Source organism: Phoxinus phoxinus, assembly GCF_949152265.1.
Source record: "Phoxinus phoxinus genome assembly, chromosome: 24".
NCBI lineage: Eukaryota > Metazoa > Chordata > Actinopteri > Cypriniformes > Leuciscidae > Phoxinus > Phoxinus phoxinus.
Genome location: NC_136899.1, coordinates 14,639,459 through 14,658,008, shown reverse-complemented (window position 1 = coordinate 14,658,008; position 18,550 = coordinate 14,639,459). Strand labels below are relative to the sequence as shown.

The 18,550-nt window shown below is 36.9% G+C and overlaps 1 protein-coding gene across 4 annotated transcripts in view; it reads left to right on the top strand.

Annotated features, from left to right (window-relative positions):
* The window catches only part of stau2 (staufen double-stranded RNA binding protein 2), a 121,157-nt gene that overhangs the window by 35,768 nt on the left and 66,839 nt on the right, over positions 1 to 18,550 (top strand). For all 4 annotated transcript variants that reach the window (XM_079601678.1, XM_079601676.1, XM_079601677.1 and 1 more), the window contains 2 exons: positions 5,899 to 6,058; positions 12,616 to 12,723. In XM_079601678.1, the coding sequence (XP_079457804.1) occupies positions 5,899 to 6,058; positions 12,616 to 12,723 (268 nt within the window). The remainder of the gene's footprint in view (positions 1 to 5,898; positions 6,059 to 12,615; positions 12,724 to 18,550) is intronic.

The window sequence follows — 18,550 nt, the reverse complement described above, 5'->3', positions numbered from 1 at the left end:
AAACGCTCTGAGTTGCTACCATGTGGTTGGCTGATTAGATATTTGCATTAATTAGTAGTTAAACAGTTGTACCTAATAAAGCTGGCAGTGAGTGTATTTCACAATGTTATTGTATTTTTGATCAAATAAATGCAGCCTTGGTGTAAATATCTTAGTGATTCTGATAAGTCTTTAACTCCGAAATGCTTCAGATTATGGTAAAAGCAAAAGGGGTTGAGAACAGTTGACTTTAGCAAGATGTACCATTTACTTCCATGATCTGATGTATTTCTAAGTGTCCAACACATGTTGACCTTGTTCATGACTATTGTTGATGCATTTTTAATTCCCCAAATGCTGATAAGAGCTAAAACCGTGAGAGCGTGATGATTTTGGAAAGCAGCGGCTACTTTTTAGCACAATTTGGTCCCCAGACGCTACAGAGGAGTGTGAATGGGTTCTCCCCAGCGAGGGAAGGGGGAGAGCTGACGCTAGGTCAGTCGGTACCGTTCCTCATAAAGGCCTTAAAGTGCAAACAGACCCTTAAATCTGCCCACTGAACAGCGGCCTGACAGCCCTGCATGGGTGAGCCAAAGTTAAGATAAAGAAAGCTGGATATATGTGAAGCTGCTTTTGTTCCGTGCTCCTTCGCTTGGAGCCAATGGGAGTCATTATTTCACCAACTCATTGTTATGTCATTGACCCCATGGAAGAAGGGCCCTTTAATTTCACCATTTATTACTCTACCAATATTGTTCGGGTTCCACCTCAGAAATAAATCTGCCTTTTCTCTAGTTGTTTTAAAGCTTTGTACACCACTCCCATCAGCCTTTGTGTCTTTAGACACTTACTTCATTGGAGCTCCGTGACAGCGGAATGAAGCGGGTACATAATAATGTACGATATGATCAACTAGACCTCAGTTGTACACATTCAGAAGGATGTCCTCGACTGTTGCTCATGCTGTTTTTTTTTTTAAATACTTGAAAAGAATCGGCCGATTTTGTTTATTTAATTGTGAATGCTTCCCCTATTTTTACATTTATATTACCTTTGCCGTCATCTGCGCTCACCTAAAGTAAACAAATTATTTAATTACATGGAAAAAAACGTGATCTTTAGCAAATCTCAAAATAAATGTAAATTTTTCATACTGAACATCCACTTTTAATAATAATAATAATAATAATTCATTTTATTTGTTGGCGCCTTTCAGGACACTCAAGGACACCTTACAGTAATAAAATACAAAATTAAACATAAAAACAAACAGCACAATAAACAGTAAGTACCTAAAATCAGTACCCACCAACATTACCACAGTCAATCAGGATAAGCTAATCTAAAAAAGTATGTTTTAAGACGTGATTAAAAAATTGAGAGACTAAGACTATTACGTATGTCTTGTGGTAAAGTATTCCAAATAGTAGGAGCTGTAAAACTGAAGGCTCGACTCCCCATCGTAGTCAAACGCACAGATGGTACAACTAAAGTCGCAGAAGCAGAAGACCTGAGGGATCGAGTTGGTCGATACACATGAAGAAGTTCACTGAGATATGAAGGTGCTAGATCATGCAAAGCCTTATAGGTAAAAAGTAAAATTTTGAATTGGATACGGTATCTGATCGGAAGCCAATGAAGATGCTCTAATACAGGAGTTATATGCTCATCCAGCTTTGTTCGTGTAATGATCCTAGCCGCCGCATTTTGGACCATCTGAAACTTGTGAATGATTTTCTGTGAGACACCACTGAGCAGAGAATTGCAATAGTCAATTCGAGAAGTGACTAATGCATGCACCAGAACAGCCGTACTATTAGCAGAGAGGGATGGTCGGAGACATTTAATATTCCGCAGATAGTAATATGTTGACCGTGTAATGTTGTTCGCATGTGCCTCAAAGGACAGAGTACTGTCGAGGACGACACCCAGACTCTTAACCTGAGAAGAAGGGAAGATAACAGAATTGTCTATGGTGAGTGAGAAACTGTCACAGTTACGCAGCTTTGCTTTAGTGCCAACTAATAAAATTTCGGTCTTTGCACTATTAACCTTAAGAAAATTGCAAGTAAACCATGATTTAATTTCAGAAAGACAAAGCAGCAGAGAGGAAGATGGAAATGTCAAACTAGGTTTTGAGGATATGTAGAGCTGGGTGTCGTCGGCGTAGCAGTGAAAATTTATATTAAATTTACGGAAGATCTGTCCTAGAGGCAGTAAATGCACGATAAACAAAAGAGGGCCCAACACTGAGCCTTGAGGTACACCGCTTGTTATCGGAAATATCTGTGATCTAAAATGTTTAATCTGAACAAACTGAGTCCGACCAGATAAATATGATCTGAACCAATCATGAATAGTACCAGTGATCCCAATAGAAATCAACCTTTCCAGCAAAATACTATGCGAAATAGTATCGAAAGCTGCAGGTTTCAAAATACGGTTCATTGTTGAGAACAGGACTTTTGCATTCCCACCACCAGAGTCTATCATATTGGCATAATACCTTTTTTTAGCAGCAGAAAGGGCTTCCTTATACTCTCTGATGTGATGATCATACATTTCCCTGTGCACAGTTAAACCAGATCTCATATACAGACGCTCAAGTTGACGCCCCTTAGCCTTTAACAGACGCAACTCGGAGGTATACCAAGGAGCAGTATGAGCAAATGAGACAGTCCGAGTTTTAACAGGTGCAACAATATCTAAAATATTTTTTAACTGACCATTATAGCAAGCAATCAGCTCATCCAGATCAAGTAGTCCATCAGTATTCAGTGAGTTTTCAACTTCATTAAAAAACACAGACAAATCGATGTTCTTAATATTGCGGAATGTGATGGAGCGACTTTGAACAGTTTTTGATACAGTTAATTTGGCGCTGAAAGACACAAGTTTATGATCCGATATAGACAAGTCACGTGAACTACAATCAAAAGGTGTTGTTCCGGAACAGCAAATCAGATCGAGTGTGTGACCTTTTGAATGAGTTGGAAAATCAATAAACTGTTTCAGTCCAAAGTTGTCCAAACATGATATAAAGTCTTTTGTATCAGTAGTAGCTCTGTCCACATGAATATTAAAATCACCAACCATAATCACATTGGGAGAAGCAGAACATAATAAAGTTAAAAAAGCAGAAAGTTCAGTTAAAAAATTGATATTAGGTTTGGGTGGACGGTAAACAGTTGTTATGATCGTGGGTACCGGTCCATTTACTTGTAGTACCATAGCTTCAAAAGTAGCGTAGGAGGGCACAGCTATAGTAGAGATCTTCGAATCCTTATTGTAAAGTATTGCTAGACCACCGCCTTTACCTGAAGCTCGGGGCTGACAAACATAGGCAAAGCCTGGAGGAATGGACTGATTCAGCTGAGAAAAATCATATTGCTGCTGCCATGTCTCAGTCAAACAGAAGAAATCAAACTTACAGTCATTCAGTAGATCCCAGATCAGCGGCGCTTTGTTGTTCATTGAACGAATGTTGAATAATCCAAATTAAAAAATGTTTGTTGTTGATTCTGTGATTTTTGACTTGCCTAAATGAGCTAGCACAGTGTGGTCAACAGTTCGTTTCAATTTCCTTATTGAACGCGCAGATGATGACCAGAAGGACTTTATGGAATTTGAGTCATCATAATTGTAATTCCGTCTTGATCCACGGTGAATATATTTACGACGAGGCTTAAAGATGTCAGTATGGAGATGTAGATCCGAAGACGGATAACGATTTGGACGAAGTTGTAAAAGTTTGTCAGCGCTGAAGTAAAATACTGACGCAGCAGGCTGGAATTAAAGTTAAAATAATAAAAACAAACAAACAACCGAGAACAGCGGCAACTAAGACGTGCCAGCGTCCGCCCCCGGAAGTAATATATCTTATGAAGATGGGGAACTCACTTTTACAGGTTTATTTTACAGGGAAATAAACTTTTAATTGTGTAATTTTGGTGATCAAAGATGAGTTTCAAGGGATAAAATTATTGACTAGAGGGGGACTTTAAAAGATCGAAATCTCAATTCAAACATCCACTCGATTTTATTCCTAAATGGCAACGATTTGTCTGTGTATTAAGCTTTTGACAAGTACGATTACAGTGGAATATTCAAATCTGTGTTGTCGCTGCCGCTGAATCAGCAGTTTTCGTGTTTTGATCACAGAAGTACTGACAAATGCCTATAGTTCGTATATAAGCACTGATGTTTACGGTGGCAATCAAAATAGAGTTAGAGTGCTTTCAGACTGGCAGTTTAGTTCAAAACAGGGCACGATTCGTATGAAAAATTGCTCATGTGAAACATGTCTCCTTGAAATAATTAGTTTTCAAGCAGCAGAAAGCCGCGTTCATGCGACGCTCATAAGTTCACGCAAGTGTCTTTGCGTCATTCTGCTTCGCATAATGGCACCAAATTCATAAAAAAAAAACACCATATATTGACCCGCGTTTTTTCTTCGATCATGCGCTGTGCACGTTTGTGATGACTTAAGATTAATATAAATGCACCAGGATAGGGGATAGGATTAAGTGAGTGTTGAAACATGACACCGGGAACAATCGCACTCTGATTCGGACAGCAGTAAGCGGTGTGAAAGCCCCCTAAATCACCTTTTGAAAGTAACTTGACGCTTCAAATTAAGATTGTATTACATCGTTATACCAGTAGATGGTGACAAGTTAAAAAATGTATTTGACGTTGAATCATTAATTCAAGAAATTCGTTCAAAAACGCTGATTCAATGAATCACATTTTGATGAAAAAAGATAAGTCTTTATGAGTGAGTCATTGGATCATTCATTCAAACTGTCACTTTTTTTGCTCAAAATTTACAACATTTATATAATGAGCGAGTACATCATGAATCCATCTTCCAAACCATGATTTTGTCTGATCCTGAATCATTACGGTATGCATATAATAAGTGTTTATATTCAGACTAGTTTAGACTGAGTGGGACAACGAGTAGCCCAGTTCCTGTGGGACTCGTCATTTACATAAACGGAGAGAAGTAGATCCAGCTACAATGTTCTTCCGCATGCAGTTTTGTTTATTAACTGCTAGAGCGCCAAAAGTTACATAGTGTACCTTTAAAATAATTCAACTACATATTTAAATAGTCTGCAGCAATTATCATTTTGTCAGAACAGTAAATTACATGTTATTTTGTCTATTCAGAATAGTGGGAGAATCGTGATATCTATTTTAAGCAAAACAAATCAAGATTCTCAATTTATCCAGGATCGTGCAGCTCTACTGTAAACGTATTAAGGTCCGTTATCTACTTTAACGAATTATTTTTGGTATGTTTATCCATATACAGTGCGAGGATTTGGATTTTGAATCATTTAAAACCAAGAAATATTCTGTTAATGAATAACACTTTTTTTTCTCTTTCTATTATACATTTCCAATTTATAACAGATTTCTATTTAAAAGTTTTTTTTTTTTTTTATATAATTTTTGCAAGTGTTATAATCTCGTCATGCCTTTAATTTATTTAGACAAAATCGAATGGAATTTGAATGATAGATTTTATATATGCCATTATTTATTGATCAATGGCCATGACAGGAATGAAATGATCTGCTGATCTCATCGACTGGAATTTTAAGTGCTGCACCCTTGATATTTACCTTGATAACATTGCCAGGAAAAGAAATCCTTATATTTATTTAGCTTCTTCCTTTCCGTCACAAGTCGTGTTTTTCTCATCATTCCTCCCAATTAGCAACTGGCATGTTTAATTCAATTCCTGGTTGCTTTCTATCATTTATTCTAGAGCTTGCACAGAAATAAAACTGCCAAGTTTCGATAAGATAATCCTCTTATAAATCAAAGGGCTTTTTTCCCCTTTTACCTGCCTTTTTCTCTTTCACTCAACCTTTCCTTCTCTGTCTCTTGGCCCTCTCCCAAACCTAGGTACCATTACCCAGTGCCTAAGGTATTTTATGTGCAACTGACAGTGGGGAGCAACGAGTTTATCGGAGAGGGGCGGACTCGCCAAGCTGCCCGACACAATGCGGCCATGAAAGCCCTTCAGGCCCTGAAGAACGAACCCATTCCAGAAAGACCAACTCAGGTAACCTGTCCCACCAAACAGAACGCACACGACACAGCCTTGCAATCAAACCTCTTGTTAATTCCACATAGCATCTTAAAGAAATCTTACTTGCACTACAATTAAACCGTTTTTAAAGGTAATTGTTTTATATTATTTTAAAGAAAGTAATGCTTTCATTTAGAAATAATGCATTCAATTGATCAAAAGTGACATTAAAAACATTTTTAATGTTAAAATAAATGCAATTCTTTTGAACTTTCTATTTACCAGAATCCTGAAATAAAATGTATAATGTTTTCCACAAAAATTAAGTTGCACAACTGTTTTCAACATTGATAGTAATAAGAAATATTTCATGAGCACCAAATCAGCAAGTTAGAAGATTTCTGAAGGATCGTGTGACTGAAGAAAATTTAAATCACTGATTTTAAATTGTGATGACATTTCACAGTATTGTTTTTACTGTGTTTTTTTTATTTTATTAAATAAATGCAGCCTTGGTGATATAGTAAATGTTGAAAATTAATTTTTAAAAGTGTACAATTTTAATGCATTTTAACTAATGGTCTCAGGCATTTTATGTGGTTTCCAGTTTCCTGTGTTTCAGTCTGTGCGCTTGAAAGCCTATCATGCTCTGAATAATCATAACCTCTTGTTATGTAAAAGTGATATACAGGCTGATGAAATTTAAGATGACACGACTGTCCTGTTTCCTCATCATCTGTCAATGTTCACAACATCTCCTCTGAACTTCAGTTTAGCTTCGGGCTATCCTTCAAAATACTAATTTCTCCCACCGGAAATCATATTACATTGTGCCCCAAATGCCTGGCATCGACCAAGGTTATTTAAACCGTTGTGGCGCCTCTCCTGCTTGGTCTTGTCCCCCTTCTGTCTCCATAATGAGGGCTTTGTCAGACACCTTTTCCGTGTATTGCTTTACAAATTGATACACACCATACCTGTGCACACCTCAGGGCAAAACTGTGTTCGTCTGCCATGTCTCCTCACTCCTGTACCAGATCTCAAACCTCGAGGATGAGTATCATGCTCACACAAACACACACAATTCACACGTATTTGTGCGCACATCTTTACTTTTTTAAATCAGTAAATGTGTGTACACGCTCACTCATTTAGAATAATCCAGATTTATTGACATTAGAACGAGAATAAGAGCAAATTGATAAATGTATGCACGTTTCCAATCTTTTCTGCTCATAAATAAGGACACGTACACAGATATTGGTCAATTAGAATCAGTGTAATATAGTTTTATCAACATACTCTTATATAGATCATACAGCTTCTCAATAAGTAATATTTTTTTTATATTTCTACATCTGAGGTCCTGACTAATTATCTATTGTAAACTGATATTATGATTTATTATTATTAATATAAACATTATATACATTTTTTTATTTACTGACACTGCTCTGCAACTATGTAGTAATATTGCTTTTATAAGGGGATGCTCCCTCATTTAAATTTTATGTACGTGTGTACCGGTTGCAAACAGGGTTACATGACACTGTTTTCAACTAAAAGTGTTTTGGCTGTTCATCACATGACAACGGCGTTTGAGGGAGGCCTGAAAACGGAAACTTGTTTGTGCACGTTCTTGAAAACGATACCATTTTTTGTATCCTTGTAAACTACAAAAATGCACATTGGTGAAAACAGTGATGTCATTTGTAGAGTTGGGTAACCTGTAGATTGAATCGTTTGACTTAAGCCGGAACACACTGTAAGGCCGATTATGAATGTCATTTGATACTTACGAGTCAGAGACTCGGTTGCGTTCAGTCTGTGTTTAAAATCTGCTCCAGTCATTGGAAACAGTCTGTAAGTGTGTTAAGTTCAGTCTTGGAATGATTCAGCTAGTCGTTAAGTCTGTCCCCGGCATTAACTGCTTATCGATTCCAATTCTTATCAATTCCTAATTTCGATTCCAATAAGGTAAAAAAAAAAAAAAAAAAAGACTTGGATATCATTCACATTATATTAAGTCGTATTGCAAAACATTTCATTGTAGCTGAATACCATGAACAGAAATCAGGCTAAATAACACTTACACAAGGCACATTTTTCTATGGTTTAAAAACACCATAGAAAAAAACAACTAATATAAATCTCAAGCATTATTAAAGACAAGTAAAACACTCTGTAATTTAAAAAGAACAGATAGACAAAATAGCACTTGCACAAATAAATACAACTGAGAAATATTCAATTGAAATAACCAGTGTTATAGGATTTTCAGGTATTCAGGTACAGAAACTGTAATCAAATGTAAAATAACACGGCACTTTATAAATAAAATATACATTACAAATATAGTTACAAAAGTTATTGAGTCAAGATCAGTGAATGATTTTTCTCTTTGTCTTCTGTTGTTTGATTAATGTTATTAGAAGGCAGCAGGAGTATTAGGCTGCTGTCACTTTAAGAGCTGCACGGACTCAATATACTGTTATGCGTTTTCTTAGTCAATTGTTTACGTTTATGAGAATATGTTGACTTATTTTTGCGCTTATTTTTGGAAGAAAACTAAACTGTATCGCACACTACAGTATGAGAGGCGGCTTTCTGTGTGTGCGCTTTGGATGTGTGCGCAGAACAGAAAACAGCGCTTGAGTCGTCTGCGCTTGATTGGTTTAAAATCACATAAAAAAAATAAAAATTGTACATGCGCTTTGGATGTGTGTGGGTCTTCTTGCACTTGAATACTTTTAAATCACAATAAAATGCACACAAAGGAATCGATAAGAGGAATTGAAATTTTAATTTTATAACAAGTATCCAATTCCTGATCTTAAGTATCCGATTCCAGAATTGGAATTGATTTTCGATTCCCAACTCTAGTCATGTGCATGCGTATTACATTTTCAGTCTATAGACGTGCTTTACAAAGTGACATGAAAAATCATAAAAAATACAGCGTTTTTAGTCATTCTTGCAGATTCGGATCGTTTTGACAACATTGTTGTCTGTACGTGAAAAACGTTTCCGTGTTAGTACATAGTTGCTGTGTAAACGTACCCTTAAATAAAGAAAACGTATGCTATTATTAGTCAATTTGAGTCTGTTATTTGTGGTTCAGCTGATTTTTATTGCCTACTACACCATGTTTTCCTTCCTCTCAACACGCTCATGAACTCGCAAAGCCAATTGTTTACCATGTGCTAACAGGCAAATGAGCTCATGCCAGAGTTGTCGAGGGAATAAACACCACCACAGTATGTACGGTCAGCACAGCTCTGAATAGTTAGTAAACAGACATTGGGAAGCTCCTCAGTTTCGTTCAAGTCTGAGTGAAGGTTTTCGTCCAATGGTTATCATGGGAACAGTGACCGCACACTGTAAGCAGGAAATCTCTCAGATGAAGAGATGCTGACAGAAATGTGGATTCGAAGGGTTTTCAAAGAGAAGCGGATGATTAATCCATCAGAGATGTTGATTTTCAATTTGCCCTATTTAGCAGAAGAGCCTAAATAATGCTTGGAAGACATTTGTTTTATATAAAAAACTAATGGTTTGTTATTAGAAAAAAAAAAGAAATGAGGCTCAGCTTTATTGGTTCAAATTTTTTTGAAACATGCAACAAGTGTGCATCCAAAATAAACAAATCTGCACGTTAAATCAAAAATATCTGAATAATTTGCGCACCTAAAGGGTTCGTTTTGGAGCTACTTTTTTTTCTTGCTTTTTTTGCTAGTCTATGCCATAAAATAGCTCCATCAACTGACTTTTATAAGGACATTTATAAGCTGTGAGAGTTCCACAAAAAGTAATATTTTTTTTTATGCATCAGTGTATACAGGTGAAACTCGAAAAAAATTTATATCGTGCAAAAGTTCACTTATTTCTGTAATTCAAATTAAAAATGTGAAACTAATATATTATTTAGACTTATTACATTCAAAGTGAGATATTTCAAGCCTTTATTTGTAATAATTTTGATGATTATGGCTTACAGCTTATGAAAACCCCAAATTCAAAATTAGAATATTGTGAAAAGGTTTTCATAGCTGTAAGCCATAATCATCAAAATTATAAAAAAATAAAGGCTTGAAATATCTCACTTCGAATGTAATGAGTCTAAATAATATATTAGTTTCACCTTTTAAGTTGAATTACTAAAATAAGTGAACATTTGCACGATATTCAAATTTTTCGAGTTTCACCTGTATAATAAACTGATAATAATAATTATAATACTAATGTAAAAGATTTACATCGATCCTGGAGAATGTTTAAAGGCCTAGAGGAATCATGGCAAACAATTCAAATAAAAATAAAATCTTAATGTTTGGTAGAATTTATGGAAATTGTTATTATACTCAACATTTTTCTACTGCTGGATGCATTTGCAGTTTAATGAAGAGCCAGTATGCTCTCAAAAAATATGTGTTGTGCAAATCTTTTACTACTATCGTGTTTGATACACACAGAACGGTCAATATGTAACTCCAAATCTTATCAAAAGTACCATGACTCTGAGTTTGTAAACTGATATTTTAGCAAATCTCTGGTGTTGGACCATTATAACACACAGCACATTAATAGAACACATCAAATTTAGCTTGTGACCTGTCAGATCAGTTGAAGGGCACACAAACAAACCTTCACAGTCTGTAATACAAAGTCTCACACTCTCCAGACCACCTGATGTCTCTTCATCCCAGACATCATTAACAGGCGTTTGAAGGAAACGAACAATGACATCATGCCGTGTGATCGCTATAAGGACGACAGTGAGAACACAGTATTAAATGTCAACGAAAAAGCACAACTTGATCGAGCGCTCTTAGATCTCACACACTCCTGTTCATGTGTTGCATGAGAACACACTCTTCATTCTGAGAAGAAATGTCAGTACTGTAATAGAGGTGACCAAGATAATATGCTGCAGGGATCATATTAAAAGTCACTCTTTGGAACTTTTGTGAGCGTAACATTGCAGCTCCTTTTATAGTTGATAAGATATAAATCGGAACTAAGGGGAACTGCTTTTGGATCAGTTTGAAAGCTTTTTCTTCTCACAAAACCTAGCCACTTTCTCCAGAATCTCAACTGTTTAACAAAACAAGCATCTATTTTCAGCAGAGTTACATGAGAAACTGCAGTCATGCGTTGAAGCAGACTCACCATCAGGTCTGAGATCATAAAGCCTGTTCTTAAGATCTTCCTGGCAGGTCTTCATTCTGTTAGAGGGTGCAATGTAGGTTTGAGGCTGAATTGAGGTCAGTGACAGAAATCTGTGTACCGTAATAAAGGGATTGTTGAGAAAAGGTAATCAAATCAAGGTGATGTAATGCATTGAGATTTGTGAGTTCTCTCAAAATTTAATAATAATAATTGTTAAATGTTGTAATGCTGCTTTAAGCAATTTTTTATTCACTAATGCAAAATGTGGCCACACTAGACTGCGGTGTCTTTAAAAAACAACAACATAAATTCAACATATAACAAATAATTAAAAATCCAGAATGCAAAAATGTACAATCTACTCCACTTTCTTGCAGCGCTGCAAACTTTCCCTTTTTTTTTTTTTTTTTTTTTTTTTTTTTTTTTAAGTTTGTGTTCTTTTAATTCAGCCGAGATGTCACGCTGTGACATATCGATCTTCTGATGGTCACATATTCATGAATCCACAGGCCAGAGTTCACCAAACTTAAACTTTGTAATGCAGCAAAATGTAAACATTCTTCACATGAACTTGAGTTTCCAGTCTCCAGCATTCAAATGCAAATGAATGGAAGTGAATAATCAAAAAGTGTGTTGTTAGCTGCGCCATTAGCTAAATTATTGGGAAGGCAGATTTTTACTACAGACTAGTACAGATTTCTTGTTCAACTAATTATTTCATACAATTAGGCATATACATTTTCATTTAAGTTTTACATACAAATATTATATATGTACTTACTTTTTAATCAAACATTAGGTAAAAAGATTTTCAAACAAACTTGATTAAATAAAGCCAGCCAACAGAAAAACGGTAAACCGCAACATTGTTGAATAAGAATAGTTCAGACACCTCTGTTACTTCAACAATAGGGGGAATTGTGTTGGTCTAACTAACATGTGTTTTTCTGTCACATCAAAGTAATATACTATTATCCGTGACCCAGAAAGTCCTATCCAACTTTCTAACTCGGAAGTAAGCGGTTTTCTGTGAATGTGTGAGACCTATTTAGTCTCAGATGTATTAGTCTCTATAGGTACATTACTAGAAGAATAATGGTGTGCTGTAAACTGTAAAACTATTTGCATTACAAATCACTGCGTTAATGATTACAATAAGTTATCAATATTAATAAATTACGCTAATAAATGTTTTAATACATTTGTACAGTTATGATAACAAATACCAGGTAGCAATATCAAGCAGCATAATGAAGTGTTTTTGTTCTGCTAAAATAACTGGAAGCGGATGATAAGGTAAGCCTTGCAAATTAAAGTTACAAATGGCTGCAACTGGTTTTATGTTAAAATGAATGTGGATATACTGGATAAAATGTAATTGCATTCATGTAGTTGGTCTGTTTTGTGTTTTACCCTTTCAGTGTTCAGAGGAGAAGATAGAAACGGAGGAAAACAGCGATGCAAGTAAATCTGAGATCAGCCTGGTCTATGAGATCGCCCTGAAGAGGAACCTGCCTGTTAGTTTTGAGGTAAACGAAGCAAATTGAATTCAGCATATAAAGAAATGTAACACTCATCAGGGAATTTCAACAATAATTTTCATAGCAAGGTTATTCCCAGCTCTAATGAACCTATTCAGCCCATTCACCTTTTTCTTAGTCTTTGTACTCTAAAACAGTTGTACGCTTTTGACACTTACCCTTTTTCTCAGCCAGACAGCTGAATATAACCTCAGTGTCGTATGTTATTGCTAGTTCTTTGGAATCAAAGCCTATTAAGCTGAAAGTAATTCCAATTGATAGTTAGCTTCCTACATTTGTAGCTGACCTCTAAAAAAGCATTCACATAACAATTTAACCTGATTTGAAACACTCTTCATATGCAGCAACTTCAAACGTATAGCATTCCTGGCATTAAAGGGTTAGTTCACCCAAAAATTACATTTCTGTCATTAATCACTCACCCTGATGTCGTTCCAATCCCGTATTTTTGATGAAATCCGAGAGCTTTCTGAGCCCCCCATAGACTGCAACGTTATTAACATTTTCAAGGCCCAGAAAGGTAGTGAAGACATTGTTAAAATAGTCCATGTGACTACAGTCTTCAGGGCCCTTTATGCCCAGTGGCATGTGGTTCAGCAACAAAGGTTTGCCACTTCTGTCTGTTTTGGGCCAGCTTCTGGATAGTACCCCAGGTGTGGTTCAGGGCCTTCAGTTCTGCTTCCACTGTTTGACGCCAGGTGTTCTTGGGTCTTCCTCTCTTTCGTTTACCCTCTGGTGTCCAGAACAGGGCAATCCAGGCGATTGTTCCCTCCGGATGACGTGTTCAATCCATCTCCTTCGCCTTCTCATGATTTTTTTTTAGCTTGCACTGGGCAAATAGTTGTTGGTTAGAGATGGTTTTGGGCCAAAAGATTAGCAGAATTCTCCGGAAGTTCTTTGTGTGGAAGGCTGACAATTTAGTAAGGTTGTTCTTTGTCATTCTCTAACTTTCCTAGCCACAAAGTAAGTTGGACGCCGCTCTGGTACAGTCCCAGTTTATTGTGCATGCTATATTGTGTGGACCTCCACACATTGTTTAACATACTAAAGGTGTTTCTGGCTTTGCTGAGACCGTTTTTGATGTCACTGCCTGCTCTGTCGTGTCGAATGGTGCTGCCCAGGTAAATATACTCTTAAGTTGGGGTTCTACTTGGACTAGTGAGGGGTTGTGGGTGTTCGTTGTCATCACCTCTGTTTTCTTCTTGCTGATCTTCAAGCCTACTTGCTGCGCATAGGTGGTAAGAGACAAGATGTGTTCTCCTGCATGTGAAAGCAACACCAAGTCAAGATCTTCCAGTGTTGAGAAGATAGTCCATCTGATGGTCTTGGTTGGTCTTTGGTTGTCTGTTGTATCACCCAGTCAATGGTCATGTTGAAGAGCATTGCTGACATTACTTTGAAACTGTGATTGCTGCTTCCTAGTTTGCATGTGTAGTTAGTGTGGAAACACTTGATAAGAAGAATGATCTGTTGTGGAATCCTGTATCCATGGAGTATATGCCATAGACTGTCCTTGTGGATGCTGTCAAAATCCTTCTCAAAGTTGATCTTACGGGTTTGAAACGATATGGTGTGTAATTAATGACATAAATTTCATTTTTGGGTGAACTAACCCTTTTAGCACACAGGAGTCTCAATTCACAATGAATTCTAGTAGATTCTAGTTAACATGTTTCTAAGCTAACTGCTATACTCTTATACGCATAAAATTACACTGTACACACAAATATTGGCTAAACGAATTTTAATAAATACAAATTTGTTTCTTTACATTTTAATACAAAATAAAATATTTCTCTGCTTCCGTCCACCATCTTGGATTACATTTTTCCCCACTGAACACATCATTCTGGGATTGCTCACTGTATGATGTATGCAATGCTGCCTTAGACATCTAAAAGAAGGTACCTTGAAAGTGTTGGAGCAGGCTTTGTGTTTGGAGAATGCCTATAATGGTTTAAAATACTGTCTAGAAAGTCATCTCAATGGGTTTTGGACTCTTAACTGTAATTCCCCCCCCCTGCCCTTCAAGTGTTCATTCCAATTTAATCAAATCCACCCATCAGAATATACTTGGATATCCGTTCAATCGATAAATTGAAAATTACTAGCTTCAAGTAAAGAGGATAAAGTGGGAAAGTGATTATATTAAAAGGCTATTCTTGGTCAAGCTCTGTCAGCATCGGTTAAATCCAGTAATTGTAATTGCTTTAACACTTAAAAGCATTTATTGTGGGAAGGAGGTCGATTTGAACAACATTCAAAATCAGCATTTCATTAAAGAGCTGCATCAATGACATTTCAAATCAACACACACCTCTACGTTCAACACTGGAAGAAGTCTGAAGAGCTCTATAGCCTCAATACTACTGCAACCATGTTTCTCTTAAATGATTTTCCATGGCTGTCTCCAACTTCGTAATCTGCAATCATCTGCTTGGCTTTGGTTAACTAGAATCTTCCTGACGTACATTCTCCAAGAATCCCTTGTACTTGCATGCAATTTGTTTCGTCTGGGGACCCCAATCTAACTGCATTTGGACACACTGTAGCTTTTTCTTTCTTTCTTTAAAGTTTTGACTAAGTCAGCTGTGAGAGCCTGGACTGGTTTCAACCTTGTTAGATCATTTCAGGAATTTTCTCCCTCGCTATTTGCAGGAATGGAAATGTTTTGATCCTGATTCAATTAGCATACAAACACTGAATATTACAGTGTTACTGTGCAAGAAAGAAATCACGAAAACAAAAAGTTGTTGTTCAAAGATGTGAGACACATCTACATGAAAGCTTTTAAATAACCCAAAAAAATACAATTCGTTCATCGTTTTCTCATCCTAATGTTGTTCTAAAACTGTGTGACTTTTTTTTCCCTTCCTTTCTTCCAGTACAACTGTAAAATTACTATTATTTATGGTTGTCTTAATTATTAATTTTCAAATGTTAAACCATCAATTTACACTTTGGTAGAGCATTTACTGCAAACTGAGCCACTCTGAGGCACTGAAAACACTGGATCACGAGCTGCTCATGTGTAAATTAAAATAATGAGCAGCGCATATACTTATGTAACCCTTGCGTTTTGATAATCCTACTAAGGCATATTGTGATTTTGATTTTATTTTGAGTAATTGTGCAGTCCTAACAGAAACAGAAGAAAGAACGTCGTACAGGTTTGGATGGGCTTAGCTCAACCAGAACAGTGCCTCATCGGTTCCCTTATGAAGTTAAGGACCATTTGGTTATCTGCACACCTTCACCGTCTTGTCGGTGTCAAGCGATATCAAACAGATGCCAACTTCAAAAGGCAAATGCATTAATCACAGGAACAGTTCCTGTCATGGATGACGCCTTACAGAGGTACAAGAGTGGAAACCCGTGCCAAGAACCACCCATCGAGTACATAAGTCTTTTCCCTCTGGCAATACACATCAACAATCCATACAAAAGAGCTTTTCTTCATTATATCAGTCCTTGTCATTGTCCCACCCTGGCCTGGTATCCTGCCTTTTCACCAGCCTGAGGACACTGCGGTCTCACTAATACCATATCTCCCCTGGCATCCATGGAGGGGATGAAGAATGATCAACCTCATGTTACAGCGATTCCTTCCTACAACTTGATCTCCGTTGCCAGCCATGCGAGACTGGAGCGCAGACAGAGGAACTGGCCACCATCAGACACAAGAATCAAACACTTGCTGAAACCCCATCGCTGCCTGAGGATGCCATATCATCTGTTGTAGACAACACAACATCGTCTGCCGCCATGAAGAGAGTCGGGCTCCAGTGCCAAGACCTCCTCACAGTCCTCGTTCACCCGATGAGGCTTATTCACCGGATGGAACTGCCGCCCACCTACCTTTAGTGTTTTATAGCTGTTTTGAAAACTGTGTCAGGAGGCCAACTTGAGAGTTACAAGGCCTGTTTTGACAGGTAAACTAAGTTGGTGTAGTTAGTTACCTCCGCTTGTGCGCACTAACAACTGATTTTTGTTAAACCCATCTAATAAAACGAGTGCAAAATAAGATATCAAAGGACAGTTCATCCAAAAAATTTGTCGTCATTTTCTCACACTCATTCCAAACATCCATGACTTCCTCTCTGTGGAAACAAGATATTTTAAAGAATGTTTCAACTGTTTTTGTCCATATAATGGAAGATACATATTTTAAAATATCTTCTTTTGTTTCACACAGAAGAAAGAAAGGTTGGCAAAGATATGAGAGTGAGTAAATGATAACAGAAATTTTATTTTTTCGTGATCTGTCCCTTTAATGCAACACTCTTGCCTATTCTTTTGATTATGTAATTTGTAACAGAATTTGCAAAAATATGTATGCAAGTTAAATAATGTAAGTTCCCAAGTCTTCCATTGTTTGACACAATAGATAGTTCTATCACATTGAAATTACATAAATAGCTTTATGCCTTATTTTGGCACTCAAGCAGTTATCTACATTTAAGTTAATTGAGTTATTTCAGGAATTTCTCATCAAGGACAATCTCAGAGAAGTTCACATCTCGTTGGAGTCTTGGTCTCTTTTTCTCATTGTAAATTTATTTTATCCATTTTCTAGCTGAATTAAGTTAGTTTTATAATCAGAGACTGTGAGTATAGTTTTGATCTACGTAACTTAGTGCCGTCCTAGATAAATCTCCACTCTCAACCCATGGACTAGACCATGTGGGAGTTCCCTCAATGACGAACTTGCAGCTTTAAACCCTTTTCCTTCCTCCCCACACCTCATCCTCGCAAGAGAGCTTAAAACGATATGATGATATTTCCAAGAGGGAAGTATAGCAGAATTTCGTCATTTCGTTATAGAGTGATGCTCACCCGGAGGAATTCTCAATACTTATGTAACATCTAAGTGTGATGATCAAATGCATTCCACATCAAGGCCTAGTAAATATTGGGTTATGCCGCTCTGTCAAGTGTGCGGGAAATGCACAGTGCTCTCTTGTGTTTCTCAGTTTCTGGCCATCTTCAGATGAAAGCCCAGATTGTTGAGGACTAGAAGCATACAGATGAAGATTAATGATGTTTGTCTATGCTTCCAATCATTCATAATAACTGTCTTGAGCTTTAAAGATCGAGTTCTCCCAGAAATTACATTTCTTTCATCATTTACTCACCCTCATGTTGTTTGAAACCCAGATGATTTTCTTTCCTCTGTGGAACACTAAAGATGACAGTGAATGGGAACTGGAGCGGTAGAGATCAAAAAGCACCTTAAAAGTACCATCAACACAGCCTGTATTTATAGTTTTCTTCATTCACTTATAGTTTCTCTATTTTATACCATTGTACTATGAATTTGTAACATCACATAACACACACAATTATGCCAAAATGCCCATTTTGTTGAGTATTCTCATAAGAGCAGTCTTAAAGGAGTTACATAACGTCTTAAAGGAACTTAGAGTGAGAAAATGAGATGCGCGTCAGATCCTCATCATGCGCAGCAGCGGCAGGTCTTAAAGTAACTGCAGCCTAAGTAACCAGTTGCTGTGATGTGTCATTAATGTTAATCAAAGAACAAAGGTTTTTCAGAGTAAACAAAAATTGGCACACTGCCACTGCTGCTTCCAAAGGATTCATTTATTGAACAACGTTTCGACCCGAATGTCTTAACGAAGGTCGAAACGTTGTTCAATAAATGAATCCTTTGGAAGCAGCAGTGGCAGTGTGCCAATTTTTGTTTATTCTGAAGTGCTTAATTTGATCGCACACCTTCCTAAAGTTTTCTGGATGTGCGCATACTACTACTTTAATATAATTTAGAATTTATGCAGTTTAGACTGTAAAGTATTTG